At 40.3% G+C, this 16,829-nt stretch overlaps 1 protein-coding gene across 5 annotated transcripts in view; it reads left to right on the forward strand.

Annotated features, from left to right (window-relative positions):
- Window positions 1-16,829, forward strand: part of ATP13A4 (ATPase type 13A4) — a 124,089-nt gene that overhangs the window by 35,780 nt on the left and 71,480 nt on the right. For 3 of the 5 annotated variants that reach the window (XM_010834403.1, XM_010834402.1, XM_010834406.1), the window contains one exon: window positions 7,204-7,377. The exons of 1 other annotated variant lie outside the window; for it this stretch is intronic. In XM_010834403.1, coding sequence (XP_010832705.1) covers window positions 7,204-7,377 — 174 coding nt within the window. Of the gene's footprint in view, window positions 1-7,203; window positions 7,378-14,037; window positions 14,170-16,829 lie in introns of those variants that run through there. One more of the 5 variants, XM_010834405.1, reaches the window with a different exon arrangement.

The following is a 16,829-nucleotide window of genomic DNA, read 5'->3' on the forward strand; positions in this document are numbered from 1 at the left end:
CGGCATATCTGAGGTTATTTATATTTCTCCCGGCAAACTTGATTCCAGCTTGTGTTTCTTCCAGTCCAGCGTTTCTCATGATGTACTCTGCATATAAGTTAAATAAGCAGGGTGACAATATACAGCCTTAATGGACTCCTTTTCCTATTTGGAACCAGTCTATTGTTCCATGTCCAGTTCTAACTGTTGCTTCCTGACCTGCATGTAGATTTCTCAAGAGGCAGATCAGGTGGTCTGGTATTCCCATCTCTCTCAGAATTCTCCACAGTTTATTGTGATCCACACAGTCAAAGGCTTTGGCATAGTCAATAAATCAGAAATAGATGTTTTTCTGGAACTGTCTTGCTTTTTCCATGATCCAGCGGATGTTGGCAATTTGGTCTCTGGTTCCTCTGCCTTTTCTAAAACCAGCTTGAACATCTGGAAGTTCACGGTTCAGGTATTGCTGAAGCCTGGCTTGGAGAATTTTGAGCATTACTTTACTAGTGTGTGAGATGAGTGCAATTGTGCGGTAGTTTGAGCATTCTTTGGCATTGCCTTTCTTTGGGACTGGAATGAAAACGGACCTTTTCCAGTCCTGTGGCCACTGCTGAGTTTTCCAAATTTGCTGGCATATTGAGTGCAGCACTTTCACAGCATCATCTTTCAGGATTTGAAAGAGCTCAACTGGAATTCCATCACCTCCACTAGCTTTGTTCGTAGCGATGTTTTCTAAGGCCCACTTGACTTCACATTCCAGGATGTCTGGCTCTAGGTGAGTGATCACACCATCGTGATTATCTGGGTCGTGAAGATCTTTTTTGTACAGTTCTTCTGTGTATTCTTGCCATCTCTTCTTAATATCTTCTGCTTCTGTTAGGTCCATATCATTTCTGTCCTTTATCGAGCCCATCTTTGCGTGGAATGTTCCCTTGGTATCTCCAATTTTCTTGAGGAGAGCTCTAGTCTTTCCTAGTCTATTGTTTTCCTCCATTTCTTTGCATTGTTCATTTTGGAAGGCTTTCATATCTCTCCTTGCTAGTCTTTGGAACTCTGCATTCAGATGCTTATATCTTTCCTTTTCTCCTTTGCTTTTCGCTTCTCTTCTTTTCACAGCTATTTGTAAGGCCTCTCCAGATAGCCATTTTGCTTTTTTGCATTTCTTTTCCATGGGGATGGTCTTGATCCCTGTCTCCTGTACAATGTCACGAACCTCCGTCCATAGTTCACCAGGCACTCTATCTAGCAGATCTAGGCCCTTAAATCTATTTCTCACTTCCACTGTATAATCATAAGGGATTTGATTTAGGTCATACCTGAATGGTCTAGTGGTTTTCCCTACTTTCTTCAATTTAAGTCTGAATTTGGCAATAAGGAGTTCATGATCTGAGCCACAGTCAGCTCCTGGTCTTGTTATTGCTGACTGTATAGAGCTTCTCCATCTTTGGCTGCAAAGAATATAATCAATCTGATTTCGGTGTTGACCATCTGGTGATGTCCATGTGTAGAGTCTTCTCTTGTGTTGTTGGAAGAGGGTGTTTGCTATGACCAGTGCATTTTCTTGGCAAAACTCTATTAGTCTTTGCCCTGCTTTGTTCCGTATTCCAAGGCCAAATTTGCCTGTTACTCCAGGTGTTTCTTGATTTCCTACTTTTGCATTCCAGTCCCCTATAATGAAAAGGACATCTTTTTCGGGTGTTAGTTCTAAAAGGTCTTGTAGGTCTTCATAGAACCGTTCAAATTCAGCTTCTTCAGCATTACTGGTTGGGGCATAGACTTGGATTACTGTGATATTGAATGGTTTGCCTTGGAAATGAACAGAGATCATTCTGTCGTTTTTGAGATTGCATCCAAGTACTGCATTTTGGACTCTTTTGTTGACCATGATGGCTACTCCATTTCTTCTGAGGGATTCCTGCCCGCAGTAGTAGATATAATGGTCATCTGAGTTAAATTCACCCATTCCAGTCCATTTTAGTTCACTGATTCCTAGAATGTCGACATTCACTCTTGCCATCTCTTGTTTGACCACTTCCAATTTGCCTTGATTCATGGACCTGACATTCCAGGTTCCTATGCAATATTGCTCTTTACAGCATCGGACCTTGCTTCTATCATCAGTCACATCCACAGCTGGGTATTGTTTTTGCTTTGGCTCCATCCCTTCATTCTTTCTGGAGTTATTTCTCCACTGATCTCCAGTAGCATATTGGGCACCTACTGACCTGGGGAGTTCCTCTTTCAGTATCCTATCATTTTGCCTTTTCATACTGTTCATGGGGTTCTCAAGGCAAGAATACTTAAGTGGTTTGCCTTTCCCTTCTCCAGTGGACCACATTCTGTCAGATCTCTCCACCATGACCCGCCCCACGGGCATGGCTTAGTTTCATTGAGTTAGACAAGGCTGTGGTCCTAGTGTGATTAGATTGACTAGTTTTCTGTGAGTATGGTTTCAGTGTGTCTGCCCTCTGATGCCCTCTTGCAACACCTACCATCTTACTTGGGTTTCTCCTACCTTGGGTGTGGGGTATCTCTTCACGGCTACTCCAGCAAAGCACAGCCACTGCTCCTTACCTTGGACGAGGGGTATCTCCTCACCGCCTCGCTTCCTGACCTTCAACGTGGGATAGCTCCTCTAGGCCCTCTGGCACCCGCGCAGCCACGGCTCCTTGGATGTGGGGTTGGTCCTCCTGGCCGCCGCCCCTGGCCTCAGGTGTGGGGTTGGTCCTCCCGGCCGCCGCCCCTGGCCTCAGGCGTGGGGTTGCTCCTCCCGGCCGCCTCATTTATCGTTCCTCCCGCACCTTTCCCCTTTGATAAACGTGAGTTTGTTCTCTGTGTCTGTGAGTCTGTTTCTGTTTTGTAAATAAATTCATTTGTGTTATCTTTTTAGTCCCCAGTTGATTCTTCCAGTGCAAGAATATGAGTACAGGATGGTCACAACTTCTCATTTAATTTTAAAGAAAAAGTAGAACTTCTATGTGAAAATAACTGGGGCACCAATTTAAAGTTTTAAGAAATTCTTACCTGGGCAACAAGAAACCTTTCTGCAGGCCATTTTTTTTAAGCCTCCAGTTTAAGATTAGGTCATTCAGGTTGAGAATTTCTCACCTAAATGGAGAAGTTAAATTAACTTAGGGGACACTTAGGAAATCATTCTTTAGCACTAAAGAATGGCAAACAGGAAACAACCCAGGCAGAAATTTGAATAGAATGTGTGGTTAAGATCAGCAGGGAGTTAAACCGTGTTGTTTTAGCACAACTTATTGTACTGCTTGGAAATGTAGCAAAACATTCTCTTCACGCGAAACATTTGAAAATAAGGGAAAAGAGATTATCTTAAGGGAAGTGCTTTTAAAAAATGAATCACTTTAACTTTCCAATATTTAATGAAGCTAGAAGAGGAAAGCAAAATTGTCTTAAGGAGAATAAATGGCTCCCAGGCCAACAGGATCTGACTGTAATTGATCAAATATATTTAACGAAAGCATGTTAGGGTGAGAGAAGATTCCAGAGCCCAGTTTAAGGGCTATGCTTGCATATGGCTCCACCGGCAGGATAATCACAATTGTGGAGATGGTGCCATTGGAAAGACAGCAAACTCTTCACACCCACACATGTATTTATCTGGTCCGTGTGACAGGTACATACGTCTCTCTCTCTCTCATGACACCGCTGTCTCTGGGATCTGTTTAACTGGAGACTTCTCTGGGAACTGTTCTCCTGTCAATCTCTGAGTTTAGAAGGCTGACAGCCATTCTCAGGACTCAGTGGCCCCCAGGTGATCAGATCACCTCACGGAGCTTCTTGGAGTCAGCCAGTGCTCTGCTTTGGTGGCCACCCTCTCACCCTCCCCTGCATTTCCGTGAGATCCTGTCTTCACACTTCTCCTTTCACTAAGTGCTTGCCTAGTATCAGGTCCCAAGTTCACATACAGAGTGTAAATTCTTTAAGATCAGCCTTGATTTGGACTTAGCCCTCTGGGGCAGGGTCTTTTCTAGACGCTGGGAACCCCCTGAATCTCTATGGAGAAATTTGTGTATGTGTATTTCTGAGAAGATCTGTAGACTCTTAAGGAGTTCTGTTGGCCAAGGTGATTTAGATCATTGCTTGGGGCTTCCTTGGTGGCTCAGACAGTAAAGAATCTGCCTGCAATGCAGGAGACGCAGTTTGATCCCTGGGTCAGGAAGATCTCCTGGAGAAGGGAATGGCATCCCACTCTAGTCTTCTTGCCTGGAGAATTCCACGGGCAAAGGAGCCTGGTGGGCTACAGTTCATAGAGTTGTAAAGAGTCAGCCACTACTGAGGAACTCACACTTTTCACTTTCAGGGAACATAGTTTGACTTGACTTCTTGAGTACAGGGGAGAAGGGAGAAGGCCTATACACCTAGAAGTCTGACTTTTGGTCCTTAGGAGTAAAAGGATGTAGATGCCCTGGGACAGGGGGAGGAGAAGAATCTGTGGGTTGGAGGGGGATGAAGAAAGGGACAGCTTGCTATTGTGTAATGCAAATAGACTGCCAAGAGGGTACTATTTTGGGGACACTTGCCCAACATTTTTTTTTTTTTTTTTTTTTCGTCTGATGGACTCTTTTATTGTGGGGCAAAGTGTGGGTGGAGTGCAGGGTAGTAGGAACCGTTCCCTCAAGCATTTTCAGAGACATGGAACACACTCTGTAATGCAGGAAGGAAATTGCTATGGGTTGATAAGAAACCACACTGTACACATTTTTACCATTTTAAACCCAGTATCTATGAATAGTCCCTGCAATGCCTGCAATTTGCTGTACTCTTAAATTTTTTTTCTTAAATTGAACTTAAAAGCAAAATGAAGAAAGGCCTTAGAGTAGAAATAGTGAGCTCACATTTACCTTCACTGTACTGCCTAGATCTGGACTTGAAGCTCAGTTCTGAGTTACTTATGAACATTGTGCATTGGAAATTTTATTTAGATCTTTTTCAATGAGATCAAAGTGTGTGTAAAGCACATGGTGAAAGGTTTTTCAGTGCTGCATCAATGTTAGCTACCGTCATTGTTTCCAAATCATTAGTTGGTAATAAAAACTATTACTATACTCATTTTAAACTCTAGTTTTCTTTGCTGGAACTTGAAGGTCATCATTCTTGCATTACTTTGATAATGAACTGAAGACATTTGGGAAACTACAGAAAGCTTTCACTGAATAGCCTGTAAAAGAACACACAGTGATAGGGAGATTCGTGCTTGTATTAGGGACAGAACTGGCATAGCTTCAGCATAATTAACTAGGGGCTTAGTTGAATGGCAAGATAAGGAAGCATTTAAAAGTAATATTTTTAAAAAGGTGAAAAAATGGCTGGGTGGGAAGGGTGGGTAGAGTTGACCTGTTCCACAGTGTAGGAATGTAATAAAAGCACACAGAAAAAGATGGTGGGATGGACTCAGGACAGGTCTGGAATTTAGAATTGGTATGCTGCTTGGTATGAAGCCAACAAAGCATTGCTTCCAGTGTGGTGAGGGTACAGAAACATTTCAGATTTGGCATCTGGGGAGCGACAACTGGAGTGTGAGACAGAAGAGTATTTATGTCAGGATAGACATTCTACTTTGCAAAGTCAGTCAAGAGCTTGTATTTCTGCAGTGAGGTGAACATTTTATCAAAGGCATTCCAGATGTGAACACTACCTAAGGAAGCTATCAGCACCTGTGTGCACTGCTAATAAGAGAAAGGAACCCAGTAATTACACCTGCAAGCAGCTTTCAGCCAAGGATCACAGGAACTTTCCTGTTAATACACCTTTATCAAGTTGAGACAGGAAAGTTGGAGGATTTAAAGTTGCACGTTCCAGATCCCCCTTTTTCCTACCAGGCAATTCTAACAAAAGTAGAACAGTTGATACTAAGAATTCTTAGATCTAAATGCCTGTAAGCTATGTCAAATTTCCAATCGAATTTTGGGTCTATATTCCAGGAAATGGTAATGTAGCAGCAACAGCAGTAATTACTCATGTTAGCACTTTTACATAGTAACTCATTTAAACTTCACAGCAACCCTGGGAAGTGGGTGCCATCACCACCCTCATTTTATGGATGACAAGGCAAGAAATTAAAAGGTTAACTTACTTGTTCAACCTCACACCCAGTAAACCAAAGACTAGGCTTTGAATCTAAAGTATCTTGATCCAGAGAACATGCTTTTAAATCAGACATGCTCCTTCCTCTCAACCTTAGTTATTATACTTAATATGTGATATACCTATGGCTGTATGGGCTATCACTGTGGCATAGAGACCATAAACCTCAGGGGTGGTTTTCTGTTCTGTCCCAGGCTTTGCTTGGAAGGAAAAAGTTTGTCCAGATTATAAATTTATTATAGATCAGACTCTTACCTTGTTAATCTTTGCATTCTCCATGATCTTCTATTCCCCTCATGGCACATAGCAGCTGCTCAATAAGCAGGAGTTGAAATAAATCAAATAGTCTTTATGGGTTTTCCCCCCTTAATATAAAATTCTTTTTGCTACTAAACAAGAGAGAAGGGTAGAAAGGCCTAATTGTCTTTACCCCAAATCCCCAAAGGCAAGCTGAGATTTAGTTGTGCATTGTCAAACAGTTTCACCAAATCCTGACTTTGAACTCAAGGCCTGGTTCCAGCTTCCCCCGTTCCATCCCTGCTCGTCCTACAAAGCTGCTGGTCTCAGCTAGGGAAATCATTCACTGCTGCTGTCTCACACATGGCTCATGGTCACATCTGTAAAGGTTGTGGATCAAGTTCAAGACTTGAAGGCTGATGAATCTGGGTTTGAATCTTGACAGCAGAACTTGCCAGCTCTGTGACCTTGGACAAATCATTACATTCAGCCTTTCTGAGCTCAGCCTCATCATTTATGAAGTGAGGGTCATATTATCCTATTCAGAAGATGCTTGGGAGACTTAAAGAAGGTGATGTATCATGTAGTATAGTGTTTGGCTCAGGGCAGCCAGATGCTGAAATTGTAAAAATCGAATTTCCCCAGTTGGAATACAACTTCTTGGAAGTCTGAAATCACAGCTTATGAAGAATTTTGTCAGGGGTCTTTCTCCACTTTCTCAAGCTCTCACTCCGTTCTTCTGTTCTCCCCTCAACCTCTTCAGTTTCTTCACACTCTGCATATCCCTCCACCAGTTTCGTCAGCAAAATTCCAACTTGTTCATTTGTTGTTTATTGTGCTTAACTAATATTTGGATTCATTTTGGTTTTGCCCCAGGAGATATTTGGCTACCGGACTCAGAGTTGCCGGGAAACCCTCTGCCTTGCTGGATCCATCTTCTCCTTTGGGATCCTTCCCTTGGTGTTTTACTGGAAACCCGCTTGGCACGTGTGGGCAAATTGCATCCCATGCTCCTTGCAAGAGGCAGATGTCGTGTTGCTGAGGACAACAGTGAGTGTGTCCCTGATTCTCTACCTGGCAGCCCTTTCTCCTGAACATCTTGATATGGGATGGCTGTGGGGAGATGAGCACAAGGCAGGAGGTGGCTAGAGGTCCAGCCTCCGGATCCATCTTAGCCTTACAGTTATTTACCACAAATGATGTGATTTCATTAAGAAGACCTAATTCATAGGGCATTCCTTTTAAAACTACAATTGTAGTGAATGTCAGTGTAGGGAGTGACACCTTAGGCTTGTTACTTAACCTTTTGGGACCTCAGTCTCTCTCTTTGTAAAATGGAACTAGTGAAAGCATATGTTCTCTCTTGGGTTGGTGTGAGGATGAAGTGAGATTACATTTGTAAAAGCCATTTACAAAATGTAAATGGTTTGATCACTCTCATTTACAAATTGTAAATGATCTTTGGTCATTATCAAAGATTGTTTTGTGTGTCTGTGTATTTTTTTCCTCTTTCTTGTTTACTTTTTAAATTATGAAAATATGATAACACATTTACAGGAGAATTGGAAAATATAGAATAAAGTTATAGTACAAAATATACAGAATATATTTCCACTATATATTACAATTTTTAAAAAGTAGATAAATTTAGATTTTTAGTTTGAGTTTCAATATCAAACACTAAAAAATTAATAGAATGATTATACAGAGATATAGAAGGATTTAGTAGACCTGAAAAGCACTGTGAACCAATTTGTTTGTGTATGTGTTTTTTATCCAGCAACTTTACAGGCTTACTGAACAAAAGGACTTGCTGTAGCCTAGATGCATCTACATATAATGGCCTTGCTCATGTGGGTGCTATGTCCTTCCCTTACTGCTGCTGCTGCTGCTAAGTCACTTCAGTCGTGTCCGACTCTGTGCGACCCCATAGACGGCAGCCCACCAGGATGCCCCGTCCCTGGGATTCTCCAGGCAAGAACACTGGAGTGGGTTGCCATTTCCTTCTCCAATGCATGAAAGTGAAAAGTGAAAGTGAAGTCTCTCAGTCGTGTCTGACTCTTCGTGACCCCATGGACTATATAGCCTGCCAGGCTTCTCTGTCCATGGGATTTTCCAGGCAAGAGTACTGGAGTGGGGTGCCATTGCCTTCTCCACCTTCCCTTACTAGCCATAAGCATTTCCTTGTAGGACAGAATACAGGAGGAAAGTACCCTTTTAGCTAGGAATCCCCAACACTCTCTACACTCAATCAGGTCCCGTCTCTTAGTTGCATGTTGGCTTTGCAACTGAACATACGGTGGAAAGTCCAAAAAGGCATTGGTGCCTCAGGAAACTGTATTCCATCACTCCACCCCTAACTCTTTGAAAGGTTTTCTCTCATTTCACTATCCTCTTCAACTAATCAGAGCCGTTGAAACCACCTTCAATCTTGCCTTTTTCATCTTGATTTCAACCTTAATTTTTAATTACCTGCTCTTGTGAGTCATTTTAAATGGATTCGCTATGCCGGAGGCTCTCCAAATAAATGAGGTGCTAAATTAGTCTTTATGTAATTAGAGAAGAACTCAATTATTTCAAACACTTCTACTATGTGAGTCTTAGATAAAAATAAGCTTTGGGAGCCAGAAGGTTAAAAGTCTGCTGTTGGGTTATTTGCATTAAAATGACACTTTAAGAAAGATACTATTTGAATTATATTATAATAGCTGAACAGTAAAGATTTCCCAGTAAGGAAGCCTGGATGACTCCTATCTGAAAATGTGTTGTATATCTGTTTTTTTGTGTTATTAAAAAATCAGTACTTGGTATTTATCATCAATCTCACACTGGTAAGATTACAGATCATTATCCTAGATACTGATTAGGTAGTCATTTTTTTTAACTGAAAAAAAAATAGTAAACGTGATATACTGGCTGGAAGTCTTTAGCACCTAGTTTATTTTCTGTTCCCCTCCTTTTATTAAATGCCTCAAAGAGTGACATTTTTTCCAAATGATAAGAGTAATTACATTTCTATTTTATAATTTTAAAAGTGGCATTTTATTCATTATCCATCTACTCCTGAATTTTAACCAATATTTGTATCGATGCCACATTTCTATGCAAATAACACGATTTACACTCATTGGTGTTTTGAATTCAGATGATCCTGATGATTTCCGTAGTTTTTATCTTTATTATAATCACAAATAAGTTTTTTCCCTTCATTGTTATTGTATGTCACATGTTGCCAAAGACAATGTGCAGAAAACATTGTGATGATTGACTATTAGGCCTGACTCTAGGCATATCACTTCTATGTTTTCATGGGGAACATTTTCCCTTCAGTTTCACCTAAAGATGTCAAAGGTAGGGGCTTTAATTTGAAAACTTCAAAATCCCACAAATCAGCCATGCAAATGACACCTGCGGTCCACCAGACCCCCAGATGCTCATCAGCCACCAGCATGTGTGATGATATTTCCTGGATCCCTTATTTCCTCCCCTCCCTCTTCCTCTCCAGCCTCTTCTCTCCAAACCCAGGCTCCCCACTTCAGCAACATTTTCTAAGGTAACCAGATAATTTGTCCATGATTTTACTCTTGCATTTCTTCTGATATTCCCTATTTCCTCCATGCATTCTTTCACTTATTTGTTCATTCATTATTTGTTGAGCAAGTACCAATCGTCTACCAGGCATTGTTATAGACACTGGGAATACAGCTATGAACAAAACAGATAGCAATCCCTCTTCTTACTGAGTGACATTCTGGAGAGGACTCAACTCATTTACACTTGCATGCACTCATCCCGACATTCTCTTTACAGTAAATACAGAGAGTAGGCATTCTATCTCTACTTATTAAACCTACTCATTCCTGGGCCATAAATCACCTTGTCTATTCAATCTTTGTTGATCCATTCTCTGTCCTAAGTCTGGAAGAAATTAATCACCTTTCCTTCATTCTTTTTTAGCTCTATATTTTCAAGTCTCATTGCTATAATGCTTTCTGCAGTCTACCTTCTATTACAGTGCAATTCTCTTTACATTTTACAAAGCAACATCTCCTTGATTATGCTATTTTTTTTTATGTTAGGCAAATACTTTATACATATTCTCTTATACAAGGTTCATAAGTACTACCTCCTTTGGGAAGCTTTTCTTTTTTTTCTTTATTATTATTATTATTATTTTTTTTTTACTTTACAATATTGTATTGGTTTTGCCATACATCAACATGCATCCACCTAATTCTCACAACAGCCCTGGAAAATGGCATTATCATTTTTATCTTAGAGATGAGGATACAGAGAGGACAATTACTTTGCAACCTGGTAAATGTCAGTCAGGATTTCCCTCTCCCTTCCTTTTTGTCTCTTTCCTTTCCTCCTCCTTTTATAAATTTGATGAGCACAGGTTGTATGTCAACCATAGTGCTAGCTCATGGGCAGGGCAAGGAGCAGGAAGTATTATAGTAAAATCAAGGTTCTTTACAGAATTCATCAGATCACTATACAAATAAATGCAAAAATCCAACAGTTACAAGTTTTATTGGGTTGGCCAAAAAGTTCGTTTGAGTTTTTCTGTTACATCTTATGGAAAAACTTGAATGAACTTACTGGCCAACACAATACTTAGGAAGGTTTCATGGTTATCATAGGATTGTAGGTAAGGAATTGACCAAGTCAAAAAAACCAGGAAAGACTTTTCCGAGCATCAGAGGATGATAAACATTAAAAGGTAATGGTGGCTGATGGGGAGGAGCACATGGGGAATGGTCCAGGTAAAGGGGTCACATGGATAAAGAAGTTGAACCTGAGTTCCTAATCCCTAAGCCCAGAGCTCCCCCACTATGTTATAGTTCTTTTTATAGCTTTTTCTCCTATTAGACTAGAAGTTTTTTGGAGACAGTGGCCATGGCTTTTCATTGTGTGTAGCACCTAGCTCGTGTCCACAGCAGGTGCTCAATAATTATTTAATTAAATTAAATAAATGAATTGAATCTGCAATAAATGGTTTCGCAGATTCTACCAAAACTATCACGACAGTAAAGTGAAATACCATGATTGAGAAAGTAAGAGGAGATAGTATTACGCTACTTTTAGGTACACATTCCTTTCTCTGAATTCTGTTTCCCCATCCTCCTACTTTCTAAGGCAATGGCACCCCACTCCAGTACTTTGCCTAGAAAATCCCATGGATGGAGGAGCCTGGTAGGCTGCAGTCCATGGGGTCGCTAAGAGACGGACACGACTGAGGGACTTCACTTTCACTTTTTACTTTCATCATTGGAGAAGGAAATGGCAACCCACTCCAGTGTTCTTGCCTGGAGAATCCCAGGGACGGGGGAGCCTGGTGGGCTTCCGTCTATGGGGTCGCACAGAGTCGGACACGACTGAAGTGACTTAGTATCCCCTTACTTTAAACTACTTTTTGGTTAAGAATCTAGCCAGAAATCCTGAAATTTCATAAGCTGGCCTCTCTGAGATGATTTTTTGTTAAGGCAAATAGTCTTGAGGTTACTATCTTTTATAAGATAGGACTATTTATATTGTGATTTGCATTTATGTGATTTGCATATATTGTGATTTATATTTATGATTTGCAAAGTATTTGCATATATGTTGTCTTATTTGATCCTTACTGGTAGAGATTATTTTTTCCCTATTTTACAAATGGAGACATAGAGAAGTTAAAAGAAAGGCTCATGGTTCCAGAGCTATAAGCAGTGAAAACAAAATTTATGGTGAGTTGTTAAGGATTTCTGTGGGTTTTTTTGTTTGTTTGTTTGTTTTGCATATAAACATGGATACAGCCTATTTAAAGTCTCAAGAATTGCAATTCTGGAGACAGATTTGGGTACCCTGAAAAAGTGTTCTGGGAAAGAGAGATTGAGGGGTAATAAGAATAAAAAGTCATCACTGTTGCATGGGGACAGTTGTGATTGACTCTGATACAAGTCAGAACATGTCTGTTCTTAAGAAATCACAGTTGTTTCTGGGTAGAGGTCTGATAAATGAATAGACTGATGTAAGTTATCTTAGGGTAAAGGTCTGATAAGTATTTTGAATTTGTGGCAGGTGTTGTGGATGACTTCAACAGACCAAAAAGTCAGATTTCATCCAGGGTTAAAGGTACATATGTCACACTTCCTTAATAGTCTCCTGGCTCCATTTAAGAGTGCTCTCTTAGCAATACTGACTCCATTTTGGTTTTCCATTCACAGTTCTCCAAATTTCTCCCTTCTGATAGAGATGTATCTTTAGAAAGCATTGATGATCAACCACTTGGTTATTTGACATTAGTATTAACCCCCTTGGCACTGGGGAGACTCATTCCCAGAAAGCCATGTCCCACAGAGGAGAAAGAGAGGTGATCATGCAGAAGGTATATGATTTTAGAGAGTTTAGAGATCTCATAGCTTGAATTTTAAAACTTTAGTCATGAATCAGGTACAATAATAAAAAAAAAACTCACTAGTTTATAAATAACAGTTGGAACAAATTATATCTGCTTGCTCAGATGGCTGAAGCCTTTTATTATGTGTGGGGAAGACTTATAAGATTTGCATTTGCCCTTGACAAGCAATTTTAAGGAGACTGTTTGGGCCAGAGAGTCCTTTTAGCAGTTTGAGTTAAAAGACCTCTTTTCCATTTTTTTCAGTCTTATGATTTGGAGATGGTCTAGACAGGAGTTCCCTAAGAAGATGAGGTAGAACATTTATATCTCAAAGAAACAGGGGGAGAAATGCACAACTCCTCTGAGGACTTTTGTTCCCTTGGGGTCAGAATTAGGGCCGTTAATTCAAAATGACCACAGTAGTCATAGACATTTTCATTAGGTCCTTACAATTATTGTTGTAATAATCAATCAACAGTGCTATAAAAAGAAAGTTCAGAGAGATATGGAGAGCAAGGAAAACATTGTGGTGAATCTTCAGAGGAACAGAGAGGAGCAGAGTGAGAGTGAGAGAGTCAGAGACAAAGAGAGCTCTCAGAAGCCTCAGAGGAATTTGCAGTTCTGAAATCCTTCTACAGAATTGTGAGCAGTTTCTCTGAGGGAAATGGATTAATTATTATGTTTCCCGAGTCCTCAAAAATGCCTGTTGAGATATGCTTCAATTTTTGCCTTACATTTTTCTAATTGACTGCATGGGTGAAAATGAAAGTGTTAGTCGCTGAGTCATGTCGGACTCTTTTGAGACCCCATGGACTGTAATCCACAAGGCTCCTCTGTCAATGGAATTCTCCAGGCAAGAATACTGGAGGGGGTAACCATTTCCTTCTCCAGGGGATCTTCCCTACGCAGTGATCTAACCCAGGTATCCTGCATTGCAGATGGATTCTTTACCATCTGTGTCACCAGGAAGCCCTGCATAGGAAAACTAATTTAGGAATTTCAAAGAAGCCCCATGTTGGCCAATTTTATTATAAATCATCCCAAGTAATTGTAGTCCAGCAAGACAAATACTTGCAGAACTCAGGTCCATAGTTCTTATATGCAAGACCAGCAGAAATTCCAGGAGACTGCCCTTAGAGAGTGAACTTCCCATATTCCAAGAGTACTTACTTACCAGAAAAAGAAAAAAGAGAACCAAAATCATTAGAATAGAAGCTAGCAAACCAAACAAAACAGAAAGTGAAAACTTGAAGGCCACTGGGACAAAATAGAGAAGATAGGGAGAAAGATCCTAGGGGACAGTAGCTGGTAACAAAAGACAGCCTGCCTCCTACCAAGACAGGAGGTTCAGTACAGAGGACTTACTGCCATGTCAGGACAATGGTCCTAGGTCTCCTTAGGGCCACTGAGGAGACCACGGAGCACACGGGAATCTTGCTGTTACCTCACTCAGATCCAAGGTAATATATACAACCCCAAATGAAAAATACTGATTTCCTACTGCCTCTTTGGAATTTTGCAATGGGTAACATTTTTTCTTAAGGCCATCTTAGAGGTACTGCATTTTGTGAAGTGAACTTCTACACAAGAGGATAAGCCTGAACTTGAAGTGACCATTACACTGTTACTTAAATTCCAAGAGATGAGGTGCTTACAGCAAAAGGTTGGAAAGAGATAAGCAAGGTCACTCACTTCATTCACTATAAAAGTTAGTCTGGTATTTCCAAGGTTCAGCAAGTGCAAGTCCACAGAAGATAAGAATTGTCCAGGTTTGCTTCTCTTTCTGTCCAGGTCAAACCTAAGTCTTCTGTGTACATTCCTTCTTTGAAATCCACTCAAGTTATTTTAAATCTTATTCTTTTAGAGTTCAAGGACTAGACTGGTCTGATTCATTCTCTTGGTGAAGAGGAGGTAAAGATGATGCTCAAGCATTAAAACACCTAGATTTGCCAGGCAAACAATTTGGATTATATGTATTACAAAGCAATTATTTAAAGTGGTAAGTCTTCCAGTGTATTTAAGGATTTTATAGCTCAGTAAGCGCTTGAGAGAGCTGGGAAACAGATTGAAGAGGAAATAGCCATTTCTAGGTAAATATACTTCTTTTCCAGAAAGGAGAAATAAACTGTTAGAGATTCTAAATTTTTTTTTAAGGGAAAATAAATTCCTAGTTATAGAAAATCTCAGGAACAACATACTATGGAAATGAGGTACAGCACTGCACCCATCCTGCATTTGCCACGTCAGCTGTAGGCCAGACTCAGCCTGGGTCACATACATTATGCCTTTAATTCTGAAAACATCCATGAAATGTGTATTATCACTCCCACTTCCTGGAGAATGAAAATTAAGTTCAGAGAGTGGCGATGATTTTTTCAATTTGGTTTGGAACTGAGATTTGATCTCATGAAGGAGCCCATGCCCTTTCCATACTGGACAATACCAAGTTGAAAATGGAGAGAAGTTATGAGCTCGCTCAGGGTGACCACTCCACAGTGACACACTTTCCTTCCCTTTCTTTGTCTTATTTTCTCCTTAAAAAGTTGGGTGTATTTCTTTTTTTTCAATTATCATTTTTAAAAAGTATACAATTTTTGAAGGTTCCTTTTCATTTATAGTTATTAAAAATATGCATGATTTTACAGTCTTTAACAGAGTAGTAAACAAGGGAAAAGTCACTGTGGCATCTTTATTTAGCATATAGAGTTCTACTTTGCATTATAGAGAATTTGAGTTAAAAGGCTCCAGGAGTAAAGAGGATGACGGGAAGGGGATGAGCTTAGAGACAACTATATCCAAGCACCTTCAATTTAGTGATGCTTTAGACTGTAATAAGAAGAATTTCAGCCTTTAATACTTGCCTAGACTAAGATACGCAGTCAGTACATTGGATTAATACTGGCTCGTGAGAATTTGGGAGTTCCAGTGTTCCAATTTGCCTTTTCCCTTTTAGGGATTACAGTCTAGAGGTCGGTTTGCTGTCACACTGAACGAGAGGGTGACAGCTTGATTTTGGGTGTCAGATTCTCTGTTGCTAGGAGATCAGAGATTCTGAGCAACTGGATGCTATTTGATACACAGTCTAGAAATCAAGGTGACTTTTATACATGAACCACAGACACTGTTGGATGACTTGTTGAAACAAAGAGGAAGCAGACAAGATTTAGCATGAGAAGACCTGGTCTCAGGTTTCTGCTTCCTCTTGCTCCCCATACCAGATTGGCTTGGACAATTTTTGCCTTGTTGATGGAGAATTTTCTCATGTGCAAAATGGAGATTTTAATATCAGCTTTGGAGATTTGTGAACCTAAAACAGGACAACTGGCACAACAATTGTTTATAAACTACCAAGTAATCATTTGAAAATTACTAGTTAATATCCTTTTGCTTCATTTAAGAGGACCAAGAGGACCTTATCTTCCTAATTGTCCTCACTTGGTGGTCTGAGGTCTCTGATCCTGATGCCATTTTTGTAGTTTGTATTCCTATTTAGCTAAAAATTATATACTTTCTTACCAAGTTTTTCATTGATACTTTGTTTGATACTTTGTCCTTTGGCAATCTTAGCTCAGGCTGGGTATAAAATGGCAGTTCAATCAAACTGTATTTTTAAACAAAATATGGACTAGAGCAAAGGGTAAGACAGGATCTAGAAGGTCAGGGGGTTGAGGGTGTCAAATCCCTGCTCTAATGGTTACCAACTGTGACTTAGTTTCCTCCCTGTAGAATGGGTAATGAACAGTAACTACCTCCTAGGGTTTTTGAGCTTTAAATGAAAGCATACACATGTGGCATTATATGTGCCTAAATGCAGCCATGAAATTAAAAGACGCTTACTCCTTGGAAGGAAAGTTATGACCAACCTAGATAGCATATTCAAAAGCAGAGACATTATCTTGCCAGCAAAGGTCCGTCTAGTCAAGGTTATGGTTTTTCCTGTGGTCATGTATGGATGTGAGAGTTGGACTGTGAAGAAAGCTGAGCGCCGAAGAATTGATGCTTTTGAACTGTGGTGTTGGAGAAGACTCTTGAGAGTCCCTTGGACTGCAAGGAGATCCAACCAGTCCATTCTGAAGGAGATTAGCCCTGGGTGTTCTTTGGAAGGAATGATGCTAAAGCT

This window comes from Bison bison, unplaced genomic scaffold (genome assembly GCF_000754665.1).
Source record: "Bison bison bison isolate TAMUID 2011002044 unplaced genomic scaffold, Bison_UMD1.0 scf7180017864032, whole genome shotgun sequence".
Lineage (NCBI taxonomy): Eukaryota > Metazoa > Chordata > Mammalia > Artiodactyla > Bovidae > Bison > Bison bison.